Below are 15,249 nucleotides of genomic sequence, written 5' to 3' on the forward strand. Positions count from 1 at the left end.
GTGTCTACGCACTTCCGGTCATGCGTAGATGCGACTTTTGAAGCCGGCGGTGGCCATTTTTTGTGCCCATAGAAGGGCAAATCAGAAAAAATGGCCGCCGGCAGGAGAAAATAACGGAGAAAAACGGGAGACAAAGTGATACGGGGGACCACTGGGAAAAGGTAAGTAAAAATGGGGGTTTCCCGGGGAAAACGGGGTACTTGGCAGCTATGGTATTTGGTGCTTATTCTTGGTTTTTTATGTGAGAAGATAAAAGAGTGTAATTTTCCATGACATTTGCGAAGTTGGGCTGGGGGGGGGGATCCAGATTAGGAGGGTTTGGAATAGGTAGCTTAGTTTTGGGAGGATGACCATTTTGATCATGGCTATTTTGTCTGAGAGAGTGAAATTCATATTGTCCCATCTCTTTAGGTCTTTGTTTATTTGTCGCCACAGCGGCTTGTAATTGTGGAGGTGTAATTTATTGAGGGTTTTGGTTATTTGTACCCCTAGGTATCTGAACTTGGTGTGACAAAGTTTTATTTTGGTGATATTAGTGAGTTCTTTTTGGGTGTGGGGAGGGGTGTTGAAGCACATGGCTTCTGATTTTCCAAAGGCCTGACACCATTGCAAATGTGTGGAGTTCTCTTATTTGCTGTGTTTAAGGGGTCTGATGTTGTGACCATTAGGTCATCTGCAAAGAGCCCTAATTTATAATTTCTGCCTTTTATTTCCACTCCCTTGATGTCTGTAGCTGCTCGGATTCGGATTGCTAGGGGCTCCAGAGCCAGGATAAATAGGAAAGGAGACAGCGGGCATCCTTGTCCTAGAGAATATTTTTATTAGGTGAGTCACAAATTGAAGCAAGCAAGCAAACAAACATTTAAGATCCACCTTTTGCCATACAAAATTTGCAACATACAATGCAATACAATCAACCCTGTACAGACATGAAAGAACAACAATGAAACCCAGCTTCATAAAACATTAGAGAAGTCAGGGTAAGAAAAGAGGGATTGTGCATAATTATGATGGTAGGCAAGCAACTGAAAAGAGAAAATAAAGAACCAGCCCCTAAAAGCCAATGAAGGTTGCATTATGGTGGAAGGCAAACACAGGAGGGGCAGGGCGAACCGCTCTAAGGAAGAGTACTCCCTTCCTCTTTGTCCTAGGCAAATATGGATTCGGAACTAACAAGGAGGTTTCTGTGGATGATCTTAACAATGCCCACATATGGGGGCAGCACACCTCTTTTTAGTACCGTATATTCCGGCGTATAGGACGACTGGGCGTATAAGACGACCCCCAACTTTTCCAGTTAAAATATAGAATTTGTGATATACTCGCCATATAAGAAATACGACCTGGTGTATAAGACTACCCCCAACTTTTGAGAAGATTTTCCTGGGTTAAAAAGTAGTCCTACTCAGGAATATACAGTAGATGCCATTAAACAACAGAGGTAGGCCATTGCCTTTATGACTTGCTCGTGAGCTTCCAGAAGCAAATGTCCATGTTGGACACAGTTTGCTGGACAGGATGAAACCCTAATATGATCCAGCAGAGCCACCCTCAGATTCTTGGAAAATTGAACTAGGCTTCCAAACAGCTGCATGTCTTGCAATGCTTCCTAAAGAGGATTGTGTCCCTTTTCATGCATGTTGACAGCACTACGGGTAGAGGAGAAAATTGTTTTAAAGTGGCCTATACATATAATATGGCAGTTCTAACCTGGCTAAGCCTAGCCCACACCAGACTGCCTCTTATGCAGAAAGCACACTTACACGCAAGCCACACTTGCCTGATTCTGTGTGAGCAACGCAAAATTATACACAGAAAAATATATATCTTGTGCATTCTGCATATAAAATCCATTAACATATACATTAATATGTATGGATGAGTCAAGCTCTAGGCTATATTATATTTCTGCAAATTATTAATACATTGTATTAATGGGTAATTTCATGTAGTTATATATGTTGCTGTATTTATTTGTTTATGTGCTGGTTAATTAAGGAAACCTGGAGAGTAATGGTGCATAATAAGGCGCTTTTTACAGTATATAATGCTGTACATATTATCTAAGAACTGCTCACATTTTTAGTGAAACTGGTAAAAAATAATAATAACTCACTTCTCATTGAGATCAAGGAACAAGATGAAAATTAGAAAGAAAGAAAGAAAATCCCTGCAGATAATGGCAGCATGGAGCTTTTCAGAAAAATACCACACCTCTAGTTGGCACTTCTTGTAACATCCAAAGTTGAGATCCTATAAGCAGAGGTTATTCAAAACCAAATCTGCCCTGACAAATTCAGTTTAGTTTTAGTATGTGCTTATTGTTTTTATTTCTTCAAACATTCTTGCTCAACACAGGTGGCTTGTAAAACAAATATTTTTTTTTAAAAAAATCATAGAGCCAATAACCCAAATCACCAAAATAAAAATATATATCTCAGAGTATAAAATAAGTAATAACGAGATTAAAATAGACAATAGCACCAAAGACAACAGTGTGTGCAAACATGACAATCCACGAAAATTTAGCAAGAGATGAACCAGGAAAATATTGTTGTTTGGGGAGTTCTAGAAGCAGGGCACCACCACATAAAAGGCCCTGTTCCAATCCCTTCTTCAAGTCTTATCTGAAGACAGGGGAGTGCAGAGAAGAGACTCCAAAGAAGATCTTAATTATCAGGCAGGTTTATATGGCAGTAAACAGTGCAATCGCAACAATAGTATTATTAAACACTTTTAAACTGCTCACCATTTTGTAAACACAGTAGAAAAGGGAAGAGAGTCCCTGCCTGCAGGCTCACAATCTAATGGACATGACATAAAAGGGAAAAGAACTGGGGAGGGGAAAGGAATGCAAGCACTGGGGCAGCTGCTCCTTCATTGTACAATGGATGTGGCATTTTTCCATGATGCACTTCTTGGGAGGCAGGGGGTCAGCCTATTTGTGGCCAAGAGCCACATGGCTGATGGCATAGGCCAGAGCATGCCTCCCTTCCAGTAACAGGTGGTTAGAGTAAATTGTTCTTTCATGAAGGGAGATGGGGGGGGGGACAAGCTCCCTACAGCTGCTCATTCTCAGGACCACAGATTGGGACAGGTTAGTCTCACCCTTGCCATAGGTTAGGGGTGTAGCCACTGGCCCTTGGCCCCTTGACACACTCCAGGATGTGCCTCCCTTTGATTCTGTAACCCTAGAGCAACATACCTTAGTCCATAGATATCAGGAAAGCAGAGAGCTGCCTTACACCAGGTGAGACCTTTTGTTCATCAAGTGCAGTATTGCCTAGCAATGTAGGTAAATAGAAAGCTGCCTTCCGCTGAGCCAGACCTCTGCTCCATCTAGCTCAGGACTGCCTACACAGACTGGCAGCAGCTCTACCATGTTCCAGACAGAGAGTCCTTCTCAGTCCAACCAGTAATTGCCCTACCAATGAGCTATGCCCCCCTTCCCCAATTGCAAAAGACATTTCACATTGCCTGCTTCCTTGTCACTTTAATTGGAAATGCTGGGGACTGAACCTGGGAACTTCTGCCTGCTAAGTGCTGAGCTATGGCCCCAAACCCAGAAGGGGTTGCCATTATAAGCTAGTTGGTAATGGCTCACAATGAAAGATACTCTTACCTGGCACTTCCTCCTTACAATAAAACATTAAAGGCTTTATCCCCTCCCTCTGCCAAGAGCCTTTGTTCTGAATCAAGCCTGAGTATGCATTCCTTTTGGCAAAAAAGACAAATCAATATATTTCCAACTTTCCCCCAGCAACGTCAGGACAAATTCACAGCAGAAATTGTGCCTAAGGATAGCAACTCTAAATAAGCATTTGAAATAAGCTGGTGTTGCTAACAAGGGGGAATCTTTATACCAGCCTTCACCAACCTGGTGCCCTCCAGGTGTTTTGGAGTACAATGCCCACCAGTCCCAGACAGTGCAGTTGGCTGTGATGGCTGGGACTGATGGGAGCTGTCAGAAATATCTGAAAGGTGGTGAACAATGCAGCCAGGTGGAGATGAATAGAGACACTTGGCTTAATTGGAAAAGTACAGTACTCACCACAGTTTGATGGTTGACCTGGATCACTTCATCCCCTGCATGGATTTTCTTGCACTGGTCTGCTGGAGACTAAAGGCAAGAGAAAGGTGGGGGGGGGGAGAGAAGCTTCACAATGGGAAAACCCAGTGGTGGAATTCTTCACACTTTGCAACTGTACTATTAAAATTCTAGTCCATGGCATAATTCTGTCTGGCACCAAGATAATATTGATTCATCCTTTATAAAGTGACACTCCTAAGCCCTCTTCAGGCTTTCAAAAGGAATGTGTGAGGACTGGGGAGTGGAGGGTCTATTAGTTTTGGTTCTCTCTGTTTATCATTTCCCCCCAATCTTAAACTCAATTCTCCATGTTTTGCAATGATTTACAGGTTTTTTTTAATTTCTAAACCCTCATGAAAATTCATCAGCACTTTAGTGCACATTTCTCCTAATGAAGGCATTTTTATATGCAATTTTGACTAATGTACACATTTTGGCAAGCAACTTCCCCTAATATGTATGTTATTTTTAATGTTCTATATGATTTTATGCAGTTTCCTCACAAATGTGCATTTTGTAAACATGGTTTGGTTGGAGAACTGCATCATAAAATTTAGATGTAACTGGTGACTTCTTCCCTCGCCGACATTTGCATTGCATTTCCTTTGCACTGAAACAAATGGGAGTGAAATAATGCAGTGGCAACCTAATTTCTATAACCTAATTACATAAGTTACATAATTTTGCCACAATGGACAGTGGGACAAATAAAGCAGATTTTAGCAAAGATGATATGCAGTGGAACAGAAACAGTGGCTGGGGGACACTGTCATAGGAGGGAGGCACTAATGGAGACTTTGCAGGAACACTGGAACATATGAAGCTACTTTCTGCTGAGTCAGGCTGTTGGTAAATCTAGCTCAGTATTGTCTACACTGACTAACAACACCTCTGAAAGATTGCAGACAGGGTTCCCTCCTCACCCTATCTGCAGATGCCAGGTATTCAACCTAGAACTTTCTACATGCAAGGTTAAAGGTAAAGGTAAAGGACCCCTGACAGTTAAGTCCAGTCGCGAACGACTCTGGGGTTGCGGCGCTCATCTCGCTTTACTTGGCAAGGGAGCCGACGTTTGTCAGCAGACAGTTTTTCGGTTCATGTGGCCAGCATAACTAAGCCGCTTCTGGCGAACCAGAGCAGCGCACAGAAACGCCGTTTACCTTCCCACCAGAGCGGTTCCTATTTATCTACTTGCACTTTGACGTGCTTTCAAACTGCTAGGTTGAACAGGAGTTGGGACCGAACAACGGGAGCCCACCCCACCGCGGGGATTCGAACCGCCAACCTTCCGATGGGCAAGCCCTATGCTCAGTGGTTTAGAAGACCACAGCGCAATGTAGATACTTACTAATGAGCTGTAGATTCCTGGAGATTATGGGGATTGAACCTGGGAACTACTGCATGCAAGTAAGATGCTCTACCACTAAGCTGTGGCCCCTTCCCCCTCCTGCGTGGATCCAGCCCTGCATCAGAGATGGAATTTTCTAATCAGCCCGAACACATGATATTACAACAGTTCCCACATTCAACTGGCACTTAAGCATAGAGAAATCAAGCGAGATAGATGCATGTGTGAAGCAGCTGTCTGCTGTGATGATGCTTGATCCATTATGTCTCATTCTCCATGAATATGTATGAACTCTCCTTTAGATCTCTTCCAACATAAGCTGCAAAAGTTCAGGCTAGGCTTGTTTTTCAAGTTGCCTCTCTCTTCCCTGCCCTCCCCATCTCTTGACTCTGACCCAGCTTTTTCTGCTATCTTTTTCAATTACATCTTGGCTGGGGTCAATTATTCCTTCAAAAGAGAAGCCAAATCAATTGGTTGAAGTACTAGGAACGAAACATCTTTGATGTTGCTTTTCTTTCACTGAGCATTTCGAGCAGAAACAAAGTGGCAAGCTGTCGGTGTTTCCCACTTCCTTATGCAGTGGAACCTCGGTTTATGAACACCTCGGTTTATGAATTTTCGGTTTATGAACGCCGCGGACCCATCTGGAATGAATTAATTAACTTTCCATTACTTTCAATGGGAAAGTTTGCTTCAGTTTATGAACGCTTCAGTTTATGAACAGAATTCCGGAACCAATTACACCCATGCTTCGGGTTAAGTACGCTTCAGGTTGAGTACTCCGCGGACCCGTCTGGAATGGATTAATCCACTTTCCATTACTTTCAATGGGAAAGTTCGCTTCAGTTTATGAACGCTTCAGTTTAAGTACTCTGCGGACCGTCTGGAACAGATTAATCCACTTTCCATTACTTTCAATGGGAAAGTTCGCTTCAGTTTATGAACGCTTCAGTTTATGAACAGACTTCCGGAACCAATTGTGTTCATAAACCGAGGTACCACTGTGTTTGCTGAACAGCAGCCCCAAAGATGAGGGACATTCGCCACTAAAAGATTTATGGCTTTCATTTGGTCGTTGACTGACAAATTTCTCTTATTAAAACATTTATAAGCTCTTTAACAAAAGATGCTTATTCTTCTCTGCCACCTTCCCTATTCCTCCTCTTATATTTTTCTTTTAATAAAGTATGTTGCTTTCGGTAGCAAAAAACGGCAGTGGAGGTGGGGATTCTGTAATAAGATAGTGTACAATTGATTTTGGCTGGATTCACGGCAGATTCCTGGATCTGGAAAATACTGTAAAGTATATCCAAACACCAGAAGGGTATAACTAAAGAAGACACTTAAGGAAAGTGGCAGGATTTTATTGCACTTGTCAGAAACCAGATGCTTGAGAAAGCCAGGGCACAGCTAGCTGTAAACAAAAAAGTAAAATTCTGTATTAACCTAAGAACAGCCCTGTTGGATGAGGTCAAAGGTTCGTCTAGCTCTGGATCCTGTTCTCACAGTAGCCAACCACATGTTTATGGGAAGCCCACAAGCAGGACATGAGTGCAACACTAACCACTAACTACTTATAAAGGTAAAGATAAAGGGACCTCTGACCATTAGGTCCAGTCGCAGACGACTCTTGGGTTGTGGCTCTCATCTCGCTTTACTGGCCGAGGGAGCCGGTGTACAGCTTCCGGGTCATGTAGCCAGCATGACTAAGTCGCTTCTGGCAAGCAGAGCAGTGCACAGAAACGCTGTTTACCTTCCCGCCAGAGCAGTACCTATTTATCTACTTGCACTTTGACATGCTTTCAAACTGCTAAGTTGGCAGGAGCAGGGAATGAACAATGGGAGCTCACCCTGTCATGGGGATTCGAACTGGCGACCTTCTGATTGGCAAGCCCTAGGCTCTGTGGTTTAACCCACAGTGCCACTGCCTCTGCTGGTGAAGGTAGAACAAAGCCATGGTGGGCAGCCGTCATTGACAGCCTTATACTCCATGAGTTCGTCTAACCCACTTTAAAGACATCCAAGTTTGTGGCCACCACCACCTCTTGTTGGGGAGAATATCATAGTTGGAACTATGTGAAGAAGTACTCCTTCTTGTCTTCAAAAGCCCAACCTACCAAAGTGACTGGTCTGCTCAGAAGGCAACAGGGCACATGGGAACATAGGAAGCTGCCTGAGGCAGACCTATTGGTTTATCTAGCTCTGTATTGTCAACAGCGAGTGGCAGTATCTCTCCAGGGTTTCAGACAGGGTTCTCTCCCAGATCTACCTGGAAGTGCCAGGGATTGAACCGGTGGCCTTCTGCATGCAAAGTGCATGTTCTGCCACTGAGCTATGATAACCCTTCCATATATAAGGCCTCATTATCACAACGAACAAAAAAAGAGAAAAGAGCTCCCACTTGTGCTAGGATACCTTGGTTGGCATTTCAATTAAATGTGTGGCCCAAAGTATACACAAGAATTAATGGCAGATTAGTGGGGGGTGGGGGGAGATTGCAAAGGAAATTATGTTTCTTCACTAGAAGGAAAATGTGACAAAGGGTTTCTCGGTGACTGCAGAAAGAGGACAAAACTCAAAAATCGGGCAAGAATAGGATGGTTTAGAAGCAACTTCGTCTAGCATCTGCCATGGACCCTTTTCCAAAAATACTGAGAAAGTATGGAGAAAGTTACAGAATTTTGGGACAGCTAAGAAGACATGCTTGTCTTTCTTTACTCTGGCTGATAAACAGAAGAGAGTTGAAATGGGCAGAGCAGCAGCAGGCTGCACACAGGCACAGTCTCCGATTGCTTAGAAAAACCCTTGGAGAGGAAGGGACTTAGATACCTGTGGGGAGGCAGGGACTTCATGAATCAGTCTTGGCAACTTATTCATGGGGATGAGCTGCCGCACTCATTAGGCCTGACACCCTGTCAAGTCTGTGGAGATGGTGTTTCTGCTAATAAAGAGTTAACTTCAACTTTGAAAGGTGTGATTTACTGACAGCTTGGTCCTTGACAGCATTGCCTACAGTGATTGACAGTGCCTCTTCAAGGTTTCAGGTGGAGAGGGTGCTTCTCTCAGCCCACTCTAGAGATGCTAGGAGTTGCACCTAGGATCTTGTTCATGCAAAGCATTCACCCTACCACTGAGCTACAGCCCTTCCCCATTGTGGACCCACTCTACCCTCCTTGATCTCCACTCATCCACCATTTTATTGCTGTTTTTCTCCCCAAAAGGCATGGGACGATTTGGCTCAGCTGTTCTCCCCTCTTCAGAATGATCACTGGTAATAGTGCCAGGCTCATTCCTCTTCAGAATGATCACTGGTAATAGTGCCAGGCTCATTCCTCATTTTCCACTAGCCTAAGAAAACAAAAACAAAAAAACAACCGTCCATCCCCTGCCTGAGAGCTAGGGATAATGTTTCTAAGCAGCAATAAAACTTGCTCTTCACCTAGGTAAGCAAAAGCACAGTGCACTTCAACCAAGAACAGGGACAATGTGTTATGCTTCAGAAGATGCTGCTCGCTACTTCCTGGATGCGTTCTATCTCCCCCACCTAGGTTTCATTTGAGATTTTTAATTACAAATATGCCTGCAAACAGAACTCCATAAAAATGAACAACAGAACAGCCCTCCAGACCTCCTCTTAATACTAATAGCTAAGCACTGAGTGTCTAAAGTGGTTCACATATTAACTTTGTCCCAAGAGAGCAGTGGGGCCAGTGGGTCTAATTAGACCCACCAGGTCTAGGTTTGCTTTCCAACATCGCAATATATCGCCAGCTAAACTTTGCGATATGGTGGTATATTACGATGTCAGAAAGGAGGTGGGGAGGAAGAAGGCAGTTGCTGTTCACAGAGACAATTAGGATCACTGTGTGAAGCTCCTGCCTCTTTCTGGAGAGGCCCGGGTGAAACATCCATTCTTTGTTCAAATGCCTCCAATGAAAGCTGGGCTCTGGTCATGTAAATAATGTCAAACCATGGTAATTTGTAGACTGTGATTTGGCATTACGTATAACTGTGGCCTCTGTAGTTGTGGCTAGTAAAAAAAGGAACAATTCTACAAAACTGTTAGAGCAAGGTGCTGATAATGCCAAGGTTGCAGGTTCTACCCCCGCATCGGACAGCTGCATATTTGGGCTGGATTAGATGATCCTCAGGGTCCCAACTCTGATTCTATGAGTCAACATGTGCCTTCTATGAAAATGCACAACAGCGTCAAATTAGCTTGACATGCAAAACTTATTCCGACTGTAACATTTGTGGGGTGGGAGGGAAGTTGTTAGCTTGGCATAGGATATGGTTTAGTGCAGCGTGTACACAGCCTTTCATACTGTCAATGAACAGCATTTAAAAATCTATCAGCATTAGAGTCCATTAGAGTCCATCAGTGGCCAGCTACCCTGCAGCTGGCAGACGAGGATTGAAAGGCAGGCCAAGCCCTTGCATTAGCCTGCTGAGAACATTTGCAGTGCTTCCTCAAGCAGTGGAAAGTTTCAGGACCCTTGCTTTTAACAGGGTCAGTTCCCTTTGGGGAAGAAACCACTGGAGACTTTTGTCCTGCTCTTTCATTAACTTCTCTATTTGCATCTTGGAACAGGGGAGTGTGTGGAGGAAGGCATCCATACAGTTTTATAAAACTGCTTCATTTCCTCCTGCCATCCCACCAAGGTTCATACCCTCCAACTTCTGGTTAGAAAAATCCGGGATCAGCAGTGGCGCGGCACTGGAAGTCGCTTCCGGTGCCGGTGCTGCCCAATATCCGGTGCCCAGACATGGGCAGAGTGGCACCGGAAGTCACTTCTACACATGTCCAGACATGCGCAGAAGGAGCCTCCCTAGCAGGTAGGAAATCCGGGGAATTTATGGGATTTTTCTCTATTCGGGATAACAGAGGGAAACGGGTTTAAATACGGGGGTCTGCAGAAACAAAGCCCACTGTGCCAAAACAAGATTGCAGCTCACTTTTGCCTCCCCCCCCCCACTGGCATGCAGCCCCCTGAAGGTTACCCAGAAAGGAATGTGGCCCTTCCTGGCTTCTGTACTAAAAGGCCTCCTTCAGTCCTCACCATAGGACTTTTCTGAGCTCTTCCTAGCTCAAACAGGGCACCAGTCTCTTTCTTATATATGTCTATATTTCCTTTAAGTTATCTTCAGGATAGAAAAAAGAAGAGAGGCAAGTGGAGAGAGGGGGGAAAGAAGGGAGGGATAAACACTTTGCAAGGTCTACCAAATTGTCATGGATATGACGCGATATAAATATCACAATAAAATTAGTGTGCGTGTTTTGTTGCTGAATTAGAATAATTGCCACAATTTATTCTAAATAGATTTGAGAGACATCTGTGAAGACAATATAATAGGCCAATAATCTCTCTTCCATTTCCTAACAATCAGAGCTCCACAAGCAATACAAATTGTTTAAGGCTTTCTCATCTGAAACTGTGTTATCCCTCCTACAGTGGCCATGTGTTCTACCTTACAGAGGAATCCGTTTCAAGGGCTGTCGGACGGCAGCCCTCAATTGGAGGGAGTATTTTATCTGGTCCAAATCTGGCTCAAACCTAAGAAGGCAGAGCAGCAACCTTGAACTTGCCCACCAACAGTGACCACCTGGACTGCAGACTGGGCAGGCTCACATGGGACCTACTGTAGTCATATATCCTTCTCCCTGATGTACTGCCTTGTTTGAGTCCTATTTGAATTATAAATGGAATCATGGGGTTGTAGCCAATGCTACGTTTACTCAGAAGTAAAGGTAAAGGGACCCCTGACCATTAGGTCCAAGTGGACGCATTTAAATTAACAGAAATCACTACCCTAGGTCTATTAATTTAAATGGGTCTACTTGGAGTAGAAGTAAGTGCGCCACAACCCACAGTCTTTCTATTTAAATCGTAACCATTATTTCTAAATTTGCATCTATGCATACAAACTAGCATAGGCATTTTTAATGCAAATCTGTGCCCTCTTGTTGCTGTTTTTTTAAACGATGCATAAATAACCATTCTTCTCTTCTTCATTTGAAGAGACAAAAAATAAAAATATTCCTTCCAGTAGTACCTTAGAGACCAACCAAGTTTCTCTTCTTCATTTGAAGAGATAATACTCTGTTTTCTAAGGGTCAAATGAGACATGTCAGCTTAGCTCCAAAGCAGGGGTGGGGTTCTCTTCTAGGAGCAGTGTTTGTGGAGCCTCACACCACCCCTGCCCAATCCTGAGATGAAGGTGCAGCTGTGGCAGGGGGGCCCTGAAGATGGCGGTGGGGTCAAGCAGGGGAGGCCCCTGGAAGATTACCCGTGAGGTCCCTAAGATTCTGCAGACAACATCTGGCCTACAGGTTGGCAGTTCTGCAACCCTAAGGTATGGGGTCTTAAGCCATATCACGTGGTGTTTTCTGGGCTATCATGATGCACAAATAGTTTCTTTACTGCTTTGCCTCCTCAGCATCACTTTTAAGGGTTTCAGTTTAGCTGATTGTAAATGGCCCAGAACACTAGCGGGTATAGTCCTGGCTAACAGGGAAGGATTGAATGCTTGAACTAAATGGACTTTTCCCTTCTCTAGTTAGCATCTTAATTACATATGACTATTTTATAAGCCCACCTAATTTCCTGGACCCAAATATGCTTCATTAAGCTCAAGGCTTTGAAACAGAACTCTATAGCAATCACAGTGAGATTATAAATTGGAAATTGCGGGTCGGTGGGTGGGTAGGTAAGCGGTGGAGTGGAGGAGACACAAATGGCAGGAGGTTCAATTAAAAGTGAGTTTAATGATCTACTATCAGCAATAAAGATATTGCTACACCTTCACCATTCCGGTGCCATCCAACTGTTTTTGACTACAACTCCCATCAATCCAACCAGAATGGGACTGATGGGAGCTGGGGTTCAAAAGAGCCATGTCAGTTGAAGGGCCAAAGGTGTGTCACTCTCCCCTACTTCCCCACAAAGATGCTCCAGTTAAAGTTCATCCAGCCACTTTTGGAAATGTGACAGAGAAGTAGTGAGAAGGATAGTTTGGCTGCAAACTGGGCCTCCCAGACAATGGATAGGCAACAGATTCAGATTCTGTCTATGTGCTGAATGGGTTACGGTTGTGCTAGGCTATCTATATTGTGCACATTGTGTACAGTATATGCATTTATTGGTAACAGGCAACAGCACCCTGGGATTATTATTATTTTAAGAAGGAAATGAAAGCTATTTTTCAGGCCCAGGCCTGTACACTGTGGTGGGGAATTTTTCTTCAATCTGACGTTCACATTCACTCCCAGGAAATCTTCCAGGGGTTGCACAACTGCAGTGGATGGAGCCAGCTGCAAAATTGGGAGTGGACTGGAGGCAAAATGTGAGCAGAGCAATAGATGTAACTCTTACCTTCGCACAGCAGCTAGATACAACTCAGAGAAACCCATACCCAGAGAGGCATTATAATAGTCCAGCCAGGCAAAAGCAACTGTGGAGGGCATGGAGCAGGACCACTAAGCGGGTCTGGCCTAGAGAGGTGTGCCCTGGGGAGATTCCTGAGGGCTTGACAGAGAGGCTTGGAGGGTCACTTTCAACTCCCATAGATAATGCCAGGCTAAATCACAGAGCCATTTAATCTAAGCAGGACTTCCAGAGATCAAACAGCAGGCATTCAGAACTTTAAACAGTTGGAAAGGTTATCCCCCACTATGATAAAATCAGAACAAATTATGCATAAGGAATTATGCATATGGAGCCTAAGCAAGTATTCATGATTTGTAGAATATTTAGAGTTCAAAATCCAGATTTTGTTGGTACTGTATCTGGGCAATATTATTAAAATGTTATTAAAATAATTTACACCCCATCTTTCCATTTTTATATATATATATATATAAATGTTGTTATGCAGCTTGGGCTGGTTTTTAGTGAGGAAATTGAAGTGGCTGATGTTTTGTGTTTTAGATGTGCTCTAAATGTTTAACTATGTCTCAGTTTGTATATTAATTGCCTAGAGAATGTTGTTGTCTGGGTGGTCACTGAACATTCTAAACAAAGCAAACTAATAAATTTCACCCATACTCAAGGTGGCTCACAATGTATTTAAAAAGCAAATCATCACAATTGCAACAACTCTGTTAAAATCCAGATTAACATCGCAGATAAAACAGACTCCTCAAAATCTCAATGTGTAGTTAGAAGAATAGGTTCAGCTCAGCAAAATACAGGAGAGGAAGGTGTTCACAAAATGGTGGAAGACCAGTGGAGAGGGGCTGAAATGGAGCCCTATATTTATTTATAATTTATTTATCTATACAGTTTTTAGACTGATTTCCATCAAAGGTCCCAAATGGTTTCCACATGTAAAAACAGATGTAATTTAAAATCAAAGCAAACAATACAAAATACAGAATAGGATGGGTAGGCTAAACCAGTGTTTCTCAACCTTTTTTGGGCCAAGGCACACTTGTTCCATGAAAAAAATCACGAGGCACACCACCATTAAAAAAGTTTAAAAATTTAACTCTGTGCCGCCCTATATTGACTATATAATTATGACTGTAAGAAACACTTGCCAATTGCTGTGTTGGTTGCAATCTCCTGTAATAAGGCTTCACAAGCTGCTGATTTCACTGCCAGCACAATCCTTTGCTCAGCAAGTTTCAGGTTGAGCTCATCCAGCCAGCTTCTTTAAGTTTGTCTAAATTTTAGTTTAGTTTGTCTAAATTTTGCTGCGACGTGCGGCAACGAGAAGGGCGATTTGCATTGTCACGTGCCTGGCGGCTGCCAGTAACCAACACTGACCCGCCAGAAAGGAAGCCGGCCGGGTCACGACGCGGGCGCTCGCCCCGCGTCGTGACCCGGCCGGCTTCCTTTCCGGTGGGTTAGTGCTGGCTACTGGCGGCCGCCAGGCACGTGACAATGCAAATCGCCCTTCTCATCACTGCACATCGCGGCACACCAGCCAGCGTCTCGCGGCACACTAGTGTGCCGCGGAACAGCGGTTGAGAAACGCTGGGCTAAACAACTCATTGACTAGATGATGAAAGGCCAATGATGTCATTGCCACCTGCATCTCTAGGAGGAGAGAGTTCCATACCCAGGGTACAATCACCAAGAAGGGCGTGTCCCAACAGAGCATACCGAGTAATACTCACTGGCAGCACTGCAAGCACAGCGTCCCCACCAATTGATCTCAGAGATTGGGTACGCTGATATGGCAGAGATGCTCCATTTGGTAGCCATATGTAGGACGTTTCATAATACAGGCATGGCCATATGTTTCTATACCAGCTAAGTATGACCCACCAACAGGATGCAAAGAAGACTCAACACCTGCTTTTTCAAAAACCTATTTAAGAGAGGCAGCTTTGACAGCTGCAACTCCCCCTTCAGAGCATGGGTACAATGCAGATCCTATGAAATATGATGGAGACCCTTTTGGAATGGCACACTTTGATTAAAACTGGGTATGGGAATCAGGTGGAGAGGGGCAGATAAACTTGCTTTGAAGCCAGATCTGGCCCAAGGTCTGTCAAATGGCCACCCGATGTGAAATATATCCAGGCCCATTAGAGTTGCGTGAGAGTTTGTACACCATCATCACTTTCACATCTAGGTAATGACAAAAAAAGTGATGGATGTAAAAAACTTAATGAACAAAATGGTAAGCGAGGGAACTTTGCTCATCAATCACAATTCAGTGGCTAATTTAGGATTTCATGGCTCAAACTAAGCTCCTTTCCACAATGGACAATTATGAATTATGAACTAAGTCCCAAGTATGGTCTGACCATTAGTAAATATTCATTTTCATCTCCATTACCAAGAACCTGATTCCATCATCT

General features: G+C 43.7%; 1 protein-coding gene across 1 annotated transcript in view; it reads right to left on the reverse strand.

Moving 5' to 3' along the window:
* LOC118084387 (connector enhancer of kinase suppressor of ras 2-like) overlaps nt 1-15,249 on the reverse strand; it is a 317,255-nt gene that overhangs the window by 134,635 nt on the left and 167,371 nt on the right. Inside the window, exon 8 of the mRNA XM_035113863.3 lies at nt 4,052-4,120. Within this exon, the coding sequence (XP_034969754.1) occupies nt 4,052-4,120 (69 nt within the window). The remainder of the gene's footprint in view (nt 1-4,051; nt 4,121-15,249) is intronic.

The sequence above is a fragment of the Zootoca vivipara genome, chromosome Z2, assembly GCF_965207765.1.
Source record: "Zootoca vivipara chromosome Z2, rZooViv2.hap1.1, whole genome shotgun sequence".
Classification (NCBI taxonomy): Eukaryota; Metazoa; Chordata; class Lepidosauria; order Squamata; family Lacertidae; genus Zootoca; species Zootoca vivipara.